We start from the raw sequence: 15,252 nt of genomic DNA, 5'->3' as shown, positions 1-15,252 counted from the left end.
AGTGCTGGTGACAATCACCCCGAATTATCAAAAATGCCCATGGAATATTTAAATGCTGGTATAGCCAAAGAAACTGTTAAAACGGAACTAGCTGGTTATTTTCCCAGTGCGATATGTGATTATAAAAAAGCTTTCTTGTCGCTGCCATGCTTATGGGCGGACAATCAGGACAACTGCAGCTGAACACATTTTCAAGATGAATGTAAACAATTCTTGCTTTAAAAAATGAGCGACAGTAATATATTTGGATGAATGATTACCGATTGATGGAATGTCTTTTCTTACAACCAAAATCATGCATTTTGTGGCTTCGCCAGGAAGAAAATATGGAGGGAAGGAAAAACAAATATTTATGAAAGTTTTGTAAACGAAAACATGAAACCTGTTTAAATTTATGTACATTTAAATTCACACAGTATGGTGATGATTGCCTTCCAAGTGTAAAGGATATCCGTGTTGAAAAGCTCCCTGGTGATTGGAGGGTTGTGAAGAACAAGGTGACAAATAATGATATCCATGTTGAAAAGCTCCTTGGGGATTGACGGATTTTAAAGAACAAGGTGACAAAGAATGATGGATGGAGTCAACAAAATGTTGATCAAGGGATGCTCACCATCACGGTAAGCAATCAGAAGCTGATGCTTCGGGCATTAACCCTTCGTTGGAGCAATACACTCCTCATGTGATTTTTCCAACAACCCTTTTGGGTCCTTTTGCTCCGACGAAGAGTTATCATACAAAATATCAGCTTCTCTTTGCTTCCAATGGCGGTTAGGATACCTCCATCAACGTTGTGTTGACACCATCCATTTTCCTACCTGTTCACTGACACACCACGAGCCAACACTAGCCTCCGCAAGCAAGACTAGTTCTTCATTATTTGAACAATGATACCCTTTACTGCTTACGTACATGTCCTGGGGAATGTTAACCTGAAGGCAAATGAAAGCCTCTACTCCAGTGATGCAAAATAGACAGCCACATACTAGATCCTAGCACAGCATTCCTGTTGCTTGTGGTAAAAAAACCAACAAAATCATCAAGTAAGTGTGAGGTCAAACAAGTATGTGTGGCTTAGCCAATGAGAGCAGCCACACGAAGCTGTAGTAACTATTAATTACAAGTTAAAACAGTCCAGTGTGCAGATGTGTATGACAAACCTCTTTTTTATCTGCGGCCTTTGGGACAGGTTGCAGCACAGACTCTGAAAAAGAACAAGGCAAATGAAAAACCGCAGAAGAACATGAAACAATAAAGAAGCACAATGGTCAAAAGTCTGATTAGTTATTGTTTTAAAATGCTGCCATGCACAAACATGCACAAGTCAGCAATGGCTACAGATAAATTATAAATACTAGAGCATGGTAGATTTTTTTAAACAGTGAAGGTGTAGTGGTGTGCAATTACTCGGTTAATTAAAGCTGTCTCACTATTGGCCAATTATTTGTCAAACCAACCTGGAATTAACATGCTGACATACAGTAATTGCAAAAAACTCGGCGTTTATTTTTGTCTACAAAGTCAAGGCTCATGGACCCACCCCCCCCTTCCCATGCCTCCTCCCTCCAAGCCCCCCATCTCCCACAGATCTCTCGATGTCCCTGCTCCCTGTTCTCTGCTGTTGTACTTGTGTACTTCCCTCTCTCTCCCCATCTTGTCTCCCGCTCCCTTTATCTTATGTTTTGTGTGTCCGTTTTTTTGGTGTGATTAATGTTAGCTCTTGCATGAGCCTCGATCTTGTATACAAAAAGAAAAAAGAAAAAATAAGCGTTACGCCTAGGTCCCCCGTCGGTGAAGTGATGCGAGTTGACAAAGTGGAAGACGCAAGGCGGCCATCTTGGATTTTGACGTGGCGACCCAATTTTCAATAGCGTTCTCCCTTATGCGAAGATACACCCACACACCAGATTATAAATTAGTAGTTCATTTATTTTTCAAGATATTTCGCTCACAAGGTTCAGACATATATATATGGTGGCGGCCATCTTGGATTTTGACGTCGCGACCCAATTTTCAATAGCGTACTTCCTTATGCCTGGATACACCCACACACCAGATTAGAAGTTGGTGCTTCGCTTATTTTTCAAGATATTCTGCTCACAAGTTTCAGACATACATGGCGGCGGCCATCTTGGATTTTGACGTGGCGACCCAATTTTCAATAGCGTTCTTCGTTATGCGTAGATACATCCACACACCAGATTAGAAGTTAGTAGTTCGTTTATTTTTCAAGATATTTCGCTCACAAGGTTCAGACATATATATGGTGGCGGCCATCTTGGATTTTGACGTGGCGACCCAATTTTAAATAGCGTTCTTCCTTATGCCTAGATACATCCACACACCAGATTAGACGTTGGTACTTCGCTTATTTTTCAAGATATTCCGCTCACAAGGTTCAGACATACATGGCGGCGGCCATTTTGGATTTTGACGAGGTGACCCAATTTTCAATAGCGTTCTTCCTGATGCCGAGATACACCCACATACCACATTAGAACTTGGTACTTCGCATATTTTTCAAGGCCTGGTGTTGGCTTAGCGGTTAGGGTGCCGGCTTGGGATCCTAGGATCCTGGGTGTGAATCCCGGTCGATCGCTGAATTAACGCCAGGGGGGTTGACTCAGCCTGTCATCCTTCCGAGGTCGGCAAATTGAGTACCAGCTTGCTGGTGTAGCGGTTACCGCTGGATGCACACAATCGCCTTGCACCGGCCAGAACACGGCCAGACGCGCCTCTCCCGGGCATGCCCGGACTCACTGTTCCCGGGCACGCCCGAACCTCCCGGGCACGCCCGGTCTCGTCTTTCCCGGGCATGCCCGCTCTCGCCTTTCCAGGGCTCGCCCAGAGCGTCCGGGCATGCCCGCTATCGCCTTTCCAGGGCTCGCCCAGAGCGTCCGGGCATGCCCGCTATCGCCTTTCCAGGGCTCGCCCAGAGCGCCCGGGCACGCCCAGCCTCGACTTGCCAGGCCGCAGCCAAACACGCCCGAGCAGGTCCAGACTCGCCTTTCCAAGGCTCGCCCTTGACACCCGGGCATGCCCGGTATAGCTTTTGCCGGGCAAACTTCCCGACATAAATGTGTATATATATTGCTGCCCGATAAACGGGCTTGTCAGAATACCTGAGCTGTTTTGTTTCAATAAAGCAACTCGGACGAATTCCGTCTTTGGTCGCGTCAATTCTTTCGACTCGCGTTGGAGCGCAGTTCCTTCACTGGGATGAATGATCACGGTGTGTACCCTGATTTAGAATAGGTACACAGTATCCCTGCGCATCATAAGAGTGCGACCAAGGGTTGGCGTCAGGAAGGGAATCCGGCCACAAAAACATTGCCTCAAACAGGGAACCATGATTGTCATGGGGCCCGCAAGGCTAACCCCCGCTCTAGCGGGGAAAATGGCCTTAAAACGATCATTCATTCATTCATATTCATATTCCGCTCACAAGGTTCAGACATACATGGCATCAGACATACATGGCGGCGGCCATCTTGGATTTTGACGTGGGTTGCACCCACACATCAAATTAGAATTCGGTCCTTCGCTTATGCACACACGCACGTTCGCACGCCCGCACGTACACACGGACGGAGGGGAAAACCATAGTCCCCCTTTCGCTCCGCGGTGCGACGGGGGACAAAAAAAGAGCTTGAGAGAATCAATGAGGGTGAAGTGATGGGAAGAATTGCTTACCCTTTTTTGTAGAGGGCTGGTCTCGCTCTTCAGACAAAGCAAAATATTCCGCAGTGAAGTTACTCTCTTCTAAATCAAGTGAGTGAATTGATGCTGACTTCATAATATTGGCACTGTTGTCTTGCTTCTACAAAGTAAACATTTCCTCAATGATTATGTCAGTTTTCAAATGAGATAAAAAGAATTTCATTCAAAACAGTTATTAAATTTTTTTTTTTTAAACAAACGTCCATTGAGTATTCACCACGGTCTGATCAATTTGGATCCACCACGGATCGATATTCACCACGGTCTAATATATTTGGATGAATGATTACCGATTGATGGAGTCTTTTCTTACAACCAAAATCATGCATTTTGTGGCTTTGGCAGGAAGAAAAGATGGAGGGAAGGAACAACAAATAATTGTGAAAGTTTTGAAAACGAAAACATGAAACCTGTTTAAATTTATGTACTTTTAAATTCACACAGTGTGGTGATGATTGCCTTCCAAGTGCAAAGGATATCCGTGTTGAAAAGCTCCCTGGTGATTGGAGGATTTTGAAGAACAAGGCAACAAAGAATGATATTCATGTTGAAAAACTTTTGGGGATTGGTGAATTTTGAAGAAAAAGGTGACAAAGAATGATATTCATGTTGAAAAACTTTTGGGGATTGGAGAATTTTGAAGAAAAAGGTGACAAATAATGATCTTCATGTTGAAAAACTTTTGGGGATTGGAGAATTTTGAAGAAAAAGGTGACAAAGAATGATATTCATGTTGAAAAAGCTCCTTGGAGATTGGAGGATTTTGAAGAAAAAGGTGACTAAGAATGATATTCATGTTGAAAATCTTTTGGGGATTGGAGGATTTTGAAGAACAAGGTGACAAAGAATGATACTCATGTTGAAAATCTCCCTGGCGATTGGAGGATTTTGAAGAACAAGGTGACAAAGAATGACATTCATGTTGAAAAGATCCTTTGAGATTGGAGGATTTTTAAGAACAAGGTGACAAATAATAATATCCATGTTGAAAATCTCCTTGGAGATTGGACGATTTTGAAGAACAAGGTGACAAAGAATGATATCCGTGTTGAAAATCTCCTTGGGGATTGGAGGATTTTGAAGAACAATGTGACAAAATATTGATATCCATGTTGAAAATCTCCTTGGAGATTGGAGGATTTTGAAGAACAAGGTGACAAAGAATGATATCCATGTTGAAATCTCCTTGTAGATTGGAGGATTTTGAAGAACAAGGTGACAAATATTGATATCCATCTTGAAAATCTCCTTGGAGATTGGAGGATTTTGAAGAACAAGGTGACAAAGAATGATATCCATGTTGAAAATCTCCTTGTAGATTGGAAGATTTTGAAGAACAAGGTGACAAAGAATGATATTCATGTTGAAATCTCATTGTAGATTGGAGGATTTTGAAGAACAAGGTGACAAAGAATGATATCCATGTTGAAATCTCCTTGTAGATTGGAGGATTTTGAAGAACAAGGTGACAAAGAATGATATTCATGTTGAAAATCTCCTTGGAGATTGGAGGATTTTGAAGAACAAAGTGACAAAGAATGACATTCATGTTGAAAAGATCCTTTGAGATTGGAGGATTTTTAAGAACAAGGTGACAAATAATGATATCCATGTTGAAAATCTCCTTGGAGATTGGAGGATTTTGAAGAACAAGGTGACAAATAATGATATCCATGTTGAAAATCTCCGTTGGGATTGGAGGATTTTGAAGAACAAGGTGACAAAGAATGATATTCATGTTGAAATCTCATTGTAGATTGGAGGATTTTGAAGAACAAGGTGACAAAGAATGATATCCATGTTGAAATCTCCTTGTAGATTGGAGGATTTTGAAGAACAAGGTGACAAAGAATGATATTCATGTTGAAAATCTCCTTGGAGATTGGAGGATTTTGAAGAACAAAGTGACAAAGAATGACATTCATGTTGAAAAGATCCTTTGAGATTGGAGGATTTTTAAGAACAAGGTGACAAATAATAATATCCATGTTGAAAATCTCCTTGGAGATTGGACGATTTTGAAGAACAGGGTGACAAAGAATGATATCCGTGTTGAAAATCTCCTTGGGGATTGGAGGATTTTGAAGAACAATGTGACAAAATATTGATATCCATGTTGAAAATCTCCTTGGAGATTGGAGGATTTTGAAGAACAAGGTGACAAAGAATGATATCCGTGTTGAAATCTCCTTGTAGATTGGAGGATTTTGAAGAACAAGGTGACAAATATTGATATCCATGTTGAAAATCTCCTTGGAGATTGGAGGATTTTGAAGAACAAAGTGACAAATATTGATATCCATGTTGAAAATCTCCTTGGAGATTGGAGGATTTTGAAGAACAAGGTGACAAATATTGATATCCATGTTGAAAATCTCCTTGGAGATTGGAGGATTTTGAAGAACAAGGTGACAAAGAATGATATCCGTGTTGAAATCTCCTTGTAGATTGGAGGATTTTGAAGAACAAGGTGACAAATATTGATATCCATGTTGAAAATCTCCTTGGAGATTGGAGGATTTTGAAGAACAAAGTGACAAATATTGATATCCATGTTGAAAATCTCCTTGGAGATTGGAGGATTTTGAAGAACAAAGTGACAAATATTGATATCCATGTTGAAAATCTCCTTGGAGATTGGAGGATTTTGAAGAACAAGGTGACAAAGAATGATATTCATGTTGAAAATCTCCTTGGAGATTTGAGGATTTTGAAGAACAAGGTGACAAAGAATGATATTCATGTTGAAAATCTCCTTGGAGATTGGAGGATTTTGAAGAACAAGGTGACAAATAATGATATCCATGTTGAAAATCTCCGTTGGGATTGGAGGATTTTGAAGAACAAGGTGACAAATAATGATATCCATGTTGAAAATCTCCTTGGAGATTGGAGGATTTTGAAGAACAAAGTGACAAATATTGATATCCATGTTGAAAATCTCCTTGGAGATTGGACGATTTTGAAGAACAAGGTGACAAAGAATGATATCCGTGTTGAAAATCTCCTTGGGGATTGGAGGATTTTGAAGAACAATGTGACAAAATATTGATATCCATGTTGAAAATCTCCTTGGAGATTGGAGGATTTTGAAGAACAAGGTGACAAAGAATGATATCCATGTTGAAATCTCCTTGTAGATTGGAGGATTTTGAAGAACAAGGTGACAAATATTGATATCAATGTTGAAAATCTCCTTGGAGATTGGAGGATTTTGAAGAACAAAGTGACAAATATTGATATCCATGTTGAAAATCTCCTTGGAGATTGGAGGATTTTGAAGAACAAAGTGACAAATATTGATATCCATGTTGAAAATCTCCTTGGAGATTGGAGGATTTTGAAGAACAAGGTGACAAAGAATGATATTCATGTTGAAAATCTCCTTGGAGATTTGAGGATTTTGAAGAACAAGGTGACAAAGAATGATATTCATGTTGAAAATCTCCTTGGAGATTGGAGGATTTTGAAGAACAAGGTGACAAATAATGATATCCATGTTGAAAATCTCCGTTGGGATTGGAGGATTTTGAAGAACAAGGTGACAAATAATGATATCCATGTTGAAAATCTCCTTGGGGTTTTGGAGGATTTTGAAGAACAAGGTGACAAATAATGATATCCATGTTGAAAAATCTCCTTGGGGATTGGAGGATTTTGAAGAACAAGGTGACAAAGAATGATATCTGTGTTGAAAATCTCCTTGGGGATTGGAGGATTTTGAAGAACAATGTGACAAAATATTGATATCCATGTTGAAAATCTCCTTGGGGATTAGAGGATTGTGAAGAACAAGGTGACAAAGAATGATAGGTGACAAATGAACAAGGTGACAAAGAACAAAGAATGAAATCTCCTTGTAGATTGGAGGATTTTGAAGAAGAAGGTGACAAATATTGATATCCATGTTGAAAATCTCCTTGGGGATTAGAGGATTGTGAAGAACAAGGTGACAAATAATGATATCCATGTTGAAAAGCTCCTTGGGGAATGGAGGATTTTGAAGAACAAAGTGACAAAGAATGATATCCATGTTGAAAAGCTCCTTGGAGATTGGAGGATTTTGAAGAAAAAGGTGACAAAGAATGATATTCATGTTGAAAAAGCTCCTTGGAGATTGGAGGATTTTGAAGAAAAAGGTGACAAAGAATGATATTCATGTTGAAAAACTTTTGGGGATTGGAGGATTTTGAAGAAAAAGGTGACAAAGAATGATATTCATGTTGAAAATCTCCTTGGAGATTGGAGGATTTTGAAGAAAAAGGTGACAAATAATAATATCCATGTTGAAAATCTCCTTGGAGATTGGAGGATTTTGAAGAACAAGGTGACAAAGAATGACATTCATGTTGAAAAGATCCTTTGAGATTGGAGGATTTTGAAGAACAAGGTGACAAATAATAATATCCATGTTGAAAATCTCCTTGGAGATTGGAGGATTTTGAAGAACAAGGTGACAAAGAATGATATCCGTGTTGAAAATCTCCTTGGGGATTGGAAGATTTTGAAGAACAATGTGACAAAATATTGATATCCATGTTGAAAATCTCCTTGGAGATTGGAGGATTTTGAAGAACAAGGTGACAAAGAATGATATCCGTGTTGAAAATCTCCTTGGGGATTGGAGGATTTTGAAGAACAATGTGACAAAATATTGATATCCATGTTGAAAATCTCCTTGGAGATTGGAGGATTTTGAAGAACAAGGTGACAAAGAATGATATCCGTGTTGAAAATCTCCTTGGGGATTGGAGGATTTTGAAGAACAAGGTGACAAAGAATGATATCCGTGTTGAAAATCTCCTTGGGGATTGGAGGATTTTGAAGAACAATGTGACAAAATATTGATATCCATGTTGAAAATCTCCTTGGAGATTGGAGGATTTTGAAGAACAAGGTGACAAAGAATGATATCCATGTTGAAAATCTCCTTGGGGATTGGAGGATTTTGAAGAACAAGGTGACAAAGAATGATATCCGTGTTGAAAATCTCCTTGGAGATTGGAGGATTTTGAAGAACAAGGTGACAAAGAATGATATTCATGTTGAAATCTCCTTGTAGATTGGAGGATTTTGAAGAACAAGGTGACAAAGAATGATATCCGTGTTGAAATCTCCTTGTAGATTGGAGGATTTTGAAGAACAAGGTGACAAATATCGATGTCCATGTTGAAAATCTCCTTGGGGAATGGAGGATTTTGAAGAACAAGGTGACAAAGAATGATATCCATGTTGAAAATCTCCTTGGAGATTGGAGGATTTTGAAGAACAAGGTGACAAAGAATGATATCCATGTTGAAAATCTCCTTGGAGATTGGAGGATTTTGAAGAACAAGGTGACAAATAATGATATCCATGTTGAAAATCTCCGTTGGGATTGGAGGATTTTGAAGAACAAGGTGACAAATAATGATATCCATGTTGAAAATCTCTGTTGGGATTGGAGGATTTTGAAGAACAAGGTGACAAATAATGATATCCATGTTGAAAATCTCTGTTGGGATTGGAGGATTTTGAAGAACAAGGTGACAAATAATGATATCCATGTTGAAAATCTCCTTGGGTATTGGAGGATTTTGTAGAACAAGGTGACAAATAATGATATCCATGTTGAAAATCTCTGTTGGGATTGGAGGATTTTGAAGAACAAGGTGACAAATAATGATATCCATGTTGAAAATCTCTGTTGGGATTGGAGGATTTTGAAGAACAAGGTGACAAATAATGATATCCATGTTGAAAAATCTCCTTGGGGATTGGAGGATTTTGAAGAACAAGGTGACAAAGAATGATAGGTGACAAATGAACAAGGTGACAAAGAATGATGGATGGAGTCAACAAAATGTTGATCAAGGGATGCTCACCATCACGGTAAGCAATCAGAAGCTGATGCTTCGGGCATTAACCCTTCGTTGGAGCAATACAATCCTCATGTGATTTTTCCAACAACCCTTTTGGGTCCTTTTGCTCCGACGAAGAGTTATCATACAAAATATCAGCTTCTCTTTGCTTCCAATGGCGGTTAGGATACCTCCATCAACGTTGTGTTGACACCATCCATTTTCCTACCTGTTCACTGACACACCACGAGCCAACACTAGCCTCCGTTAGCAAGACTAGTTCTTCATTATTTGAACAATGATACCCTTTACTGCTTACGTACATGTCCTGGGGAATGTTAACCTGAAGGCAAATGAAAGCCTCTACTCCAGTGATGCAAAATAGACAGCCACATACTAGATCCTAGCACAGCATTCCTGTTGCTTGTGGGAAAAAAACCAACAAAATCATCAAGTAAGTGTGAGGTCGAACAAGTATGTGTGGCTTAGCCAATGAGAGCAGCCACACGAAGCTGTAGTAACTATTAATTTCAAGTTAAAACAGTCCAGTGTGCAGATGTGTATGACAAACCTCTTTTTTATCTGCGGCCTTTGGGACAGGTTGCAGCACAGACTCTGAAAAAGAACAAGGCAAATGAAAAACCGCAGAAGAACATGAAGCAATAAAGAAGCACAATGGTCAAAAGTCTGATTATTTATTGTTTTAAAATGCTGCCATGCACAAACATGCACAAGTCAGCAATGGCTACAGATAAATTATAAATACAAGAGCATGGTAGATTTTTTTAAACAGTGAAGGTGTAGTGGTGTGCAATTTTTTTTTTTTTTTTTTTTTTTTTTGTATACAAGATCGAGGCTCGTGAAAGAGCGAACATTAATCACACAGAAAGACAAACCGACACATAAAATATATAACATCGGGAGCGGTAGACAAGATGGGGAGAGAGGGGGAAGGACACAAACACAACATTTGAGAGCAGGGACCGAGAGACATGGAGACATCGAGAGATCTGAGAGAGGGCGAGGGCTTTGGGGGGGGGGGGGGCATGGGAAGGGGGCGGTGGGAGAGGTATAAAACATATGGACACTGCCAGGACTTCCAGGAAAGAAGTTGGAATTTCAAACAAGGTGGATCTGGGGTGAATTAGCGGGGGTAGAAAAGATCAAGGTTTTGGATGGGGGAAGATAAGAGATGGTGGTGAACAGCTGTTTTAAAGACCTGGAGGGAGGAGTGGGATTGAAGGGAGTGAGGGAGTTTGTTCCAGAGGCGGGAGAAAAGAGGAATGAAAGAGTGAAGGTGAGCAGAGAGCCGAGATTTCGGCAGTTTAACCATCAGAGGGTTGCTGGCAGATCTTGTGCGACCTGTAGGAATATTTGGGGGACAGAGCACAGAGAGAGCTGGGGGTGCAAGGCCGGAGAGGAGTCGGTAGAAGACAGAAAGACCACCTACCTGCCTGCGGTGAGTGAGTGAAAGGCCCTCAGAGATAGCTTCATCGCGGGAGATTCCAATAATTCTGAAAGCTTTGGTTTCAACAGCGTGAAGCCGAGCTAGGTGTGAGGCAGGAGCACCGGCCCATAGGGGAGAACAGTATTCCATTGAGCTGCGGATGAAAGCCTTGTATGTGGTGAGGAGCTCAGGTGTGCCGAGGAAGGACTTCGCACGACGGAGGATGCCCAGTCGGCGACTGGCTTTGGAGGCCAGCTTGGAAATGTGGTTTTCCCAAGAAAGATCATGGCAGATAGTGAGACCCAAAATCTTGAGCGACAGAACTTCTTGGAGAGGATTGTTGAGAAAGTAGATGGGAGGGTTGTCCAGTCGATCTTTTCGGAGAGACATAGTAAGAGTGTGAGATTTGTCAGGATTGAAAGACATGTTCCACTTGTTTGACCAGTCTGTGATTTTGTCCAGGTCTTCAGAGAGTGAGGAGGCAGCAGACTGCCGATCTGAGGGAAGAGGAATGGAGCGGCAGAGAGTGGAGTCATCAGCAAAGAGATAGAGAGGATTTTCGAGAGAGTCAGAGAGATCATTGATGAAGACCAGAAAAAGCACGGGGCCCAGAACACTGCCTTGGGGAACTCCAGCCTGAACAGGAAGAGGAGATGAGAGAAACCCATTCAGGGCCACACGTTGACGACGACTAGAGAGGAAGTCTGCCAGCCATGCATGGAGATTTCCATGGATACCAAAGGAGGAGAGTTTGGTGAGCAGAGCGGGGTGCCAGACCGTGTCGAAGGCACGTGATATGTCGAGGGAGACAGCTCTAATTTCCTGTTTGGCATTGAGGACCTCCATCCATTGTTGAGACAGCAGAAGCAGCATGTCCAGAGTAGAGTGACCTGGTCTGAAACCAAATTGATGATCAGAGATCAAGCCATTGGAGAAGAGGAAAGATTTCATATCCGAAGCAATGATGGATTCCATGACTTTGCTGATAATTGGGAGAAGGCTGATTGGTCTGTAGTTGCTAGGATCTGTTTTTGCACCTTTTTTGTGCAAAGCGGTGATGTTGGCTGATTTCCAAGCAGATGGCAGTTGACCTTGAGCAAAAGAGAGGGTGAAGAGAACAGAGAGAGGGTGAGATAGAGCGGCAGAGCAGGATTTTAGGACCCGTGGGCTGATGCCGTCGGGTCCAGTTGCAGAATCAGAGTCGAGGGTTGACAGAAGCTTTCCACCTTGTCAGGAGGAAAGGACACGGAGTCCAGGAGCAGCAGGGTACGACTGGGTATGGTGGGTACAGAGAGGGATGGGTTTGGGACACAAGATTTAGAGGCAAACACAGAGTTGAGGCATTCAGCTTTTTCACGTGCGGAGTCAGCTGTGTAGCCGTTTGAGGTAAGGGAGGGGATGGAGGGGGAACAAACACCAGAAACGGATTTGACCAGACGCCACCAGGATTTGGAAGAAGGAGACAGATAAGAGATTTCGGTCTTGAGAACGGAGAGATATTGTTTCCTGGCTCTCCTGAGGGTGGACACACACTTGTTTCGGGCTTTGTGAAAGGAAATGAGATTTCCTTCCGTTATTACTCGGTTAATTAAAGCTGTCTCACTATTGGCCAATTATTTGTCAAACCAACCTGGAATTAACATGCTGACATACAGTAATTGCAAAAAACTCGGCGTTTATTTTTGTCTACAAAGTGAAAGCTCATGGAAGAGCTCGAACGCAGATCCAATCAGGAAGCAACAGAACAAAAAACAAAAGGAACAGCAGAAAGAACCACCTTTAGAGGCCATTTCCCCCCACAGAGCAGCGGTTGGCCTTTTTCGGGTATCGTGGTCCCCTTTTTGAAGCAATGTTTTATGGCCGGATGCCCTTCCTGCCGCCAACCCTGTTAGTCACCTCTTGCGTCACACACAGGGAATTACCAGTGAACTGGTACTCAATTTGTCGACCTCGGAAGGATGACAGGCTGAGTCAACCCCCCTGGTGTTAATTTAGCGATTGACCGGGATTCGAACCCAGGATCCTCGGATCCCATGCCAGCACCGTAACCGCTAAGCCAACACCAGGCCTAAAAGAAACAGCAGAAAGAGAGGGGCAATGCCAACAGCAGGGCCAAGGGACAAAATATACGGAGATGGCCAAACAAGGGTTGCGGGTGAGGAAGGGTTTTAAGTCTCCAACAAGATAATGAATACATGCATGACATCTTTTTTTTCGATGGAATCTTCAGAACATCAGACTGTTTCAGCCATAATGGTCATGGCTGTCGGATAAAATACATTGTATCGAACGTCTCCAGAACGATTTCCATTGGTTAAACTAGCATGACTTTTCATGGATTAACGAGGTGAGTTATCCAATCAATGCCATAATGATGAACGAGAAACGTTATTTCATTGGAACAACATCAATGGGCCTCGATCAGCAATTTTTCATTTGCCACAATAACTTTCTTTCAAAATGCCAAAAAATGTTATGATCTGTGGAATGGGATCGATCGGACTTTAAAGTCTGGAATCTTAAACTAAATGTAAGTGATTTTTGAGATTAGTAAGATTTTTATGATTTTTATTTACATAGGATTTTTATGTTCTGCCGAGGTGTAGTCTAATGGACACCCCATAGTCTAATGCGGGCTACAACACTGTCTGAGGGCACTCCAGCTTTGACAGGGAGAGGAGATAAAAGGATTCCATTGAGTGCCCCACATTGGCTACGAGAGTGGAGGAAGTCAGAAAGCCATGTGCTGAGTTGGCCTTGGATGCCATAGGCAGATAGTTTGGAGAGCAAGGCACGATGCCAGACTGTATTGAAAGCTCGAGAAATGTCCAGAGAGAAGGTTCTGATCTCATGTAGAGGGCCTCCACCCATTGGTGGGAGAGTAGAGGCAATGTGTCCAAGTTAGAGTGACCTGGTCGGAATCTGAATTGATGGTATGAGATGAGATTGTTGTGGAAAAGGAAGAAAGTCAACTATGATGATGGAGTCCATGACCTTGTTGATGATTGGAAACAAGCTGATTGGTCTGTAGGTAAGATGATCGTTTTTTGCACCGAATTTATGTCATGCAGTGATGTTGGATAATTTCCAAGTAGATGGAGGATGACCTAGGCAATTGATAGGGTGAAAAGGGTGTGCAAGAGCAACACAGCAGGTTTTTAGGACGCGTGAGCTGATGCTGTTCAGTCACGTTGCACAATCAGGGTCGAGGGATGACAGAAACGTCTCCACCTTTTTAGGTGCAAAAGACTCAGAGTTCTGGACCGGTTGGATGCAACTGGGTAGGGTGAGTACATACACCAGAGAGACTTAACAAGGGACCACCAGATTTTAGAGGAGGGAGACAGGTTTGTAAGTTTAGTTTTGAGGTTGGACAGATGTCGTTTTCTGGCTCTCCCAAGAGTGGATACCCACTTGTGGGCTTTGTGGAATGAGCTGAGGTTGCCTTCGGTTGGATTTGTCTTCCAGGAAGAGAGGGCATGTTGTTCAAGGCAACTGCCTCACAGCAGGATTCAGTGTACATTGTTGGGAGGAAGGGTATGATAACTAAAGACAAGATGGGATGAATCTGTGCATAAGGAAGAGCATGTTTCTGTGTAAGAATTCCCAGGATGAGTTAATATCAGGGACAGTAGATATAGGAGAACAGGCCTGAAGTGCAATGGCTGCTTGCAGTCACTGTCGATTTGCCTGAGTGAACTTCCAGACTCGCCGGCACTGAGACTGTTCTCTGAGAATGGCCAGATAGATGTTGACCTTCACAAGCACATGCTCAGATGAACCAATGGGAGCAGAGGAGGAGCAGGAGACATTGATGGGAAAGTTCGTCATAACCAAATCCAGAAGGAAAGATTTGCCATTGACAGAAATGCGGGTTGGAAAGTTTACAGATTAATTCAGTCCCACAGAGTCCTTTGGCCTTTGCTGAAATTCCACATCTTATGAGAGAGGTACCAGCACCCAGTAAATTGGCATGTTGGCAATTGAAATCACCTCGTGTGAGGATGAGAGAGTTGTGATCAGTGGTTAAAGGTGGTCCGTGTCATGTGAGAGATAGCTTTGTTGTTGGAGTCGTCACCGTTTGGAGGATGGTACAAGTTACAACACACAGGAAACAAGATGTGGGAGCAGAGGGGAAGTCACAATTTTTTTTGCGACTTCCTTGGTAGTCACAATCAATTGGGAGTTTTAAAGTGAAAAACCTTTCCGAATACTGTGAAGCACAAAGCACATTTAATGCATTTT

General features: G+C 42.0%; 1 protein-coding gene across 1 annotated transcript in view; it reads right to left on the bottom strand.

The window, feature by feature from the left end:
* LOC137430614 (uncharacterized) overlaps positions 1-15,252 on the bottom strand; it is a 130,716-nt gene that overhangs the window by 33,771 nt on the left and 81,693 nt on the right. The window contains exons 14-16 of the mRNA XM_078782715.1: positions 10,132-10,175; positions 3,694-3,820; positions 1,161-1,204 (exon numbers count right to left, since the gene is read on the bottom strand). Coding sequence (XP_078638841.1) covers positions 1,161-1,204; positions 3,694-3,820; positions 10,132-10,175 — 215 coding nt within the window. The remainder of the gene's footprint in view (positions 1-1,160; positions 1,205-3,693; positions 3,821-10,131; positions 10,176-15,252) is intronic.

Source organism: Myxine glutinosa, chromosome 7 (assembly GCF_964187855.1).
Source record: "Myxine glutinosa chromosome 7, kmMyxGlut1.1, whole genome shotgun sequence".
Taxonomy (NCBI): Eukaryota; Metazoa; Chordata; class Myxini; order Myxiniformes; family Myxinidae; genus Myxine; species Myxine glutinosa.
The sequence above is the reverse complement of the archived record's forward strand: the minus strand, read 5'-3'. Positions and strand labels throughout refer to the sequence as shown.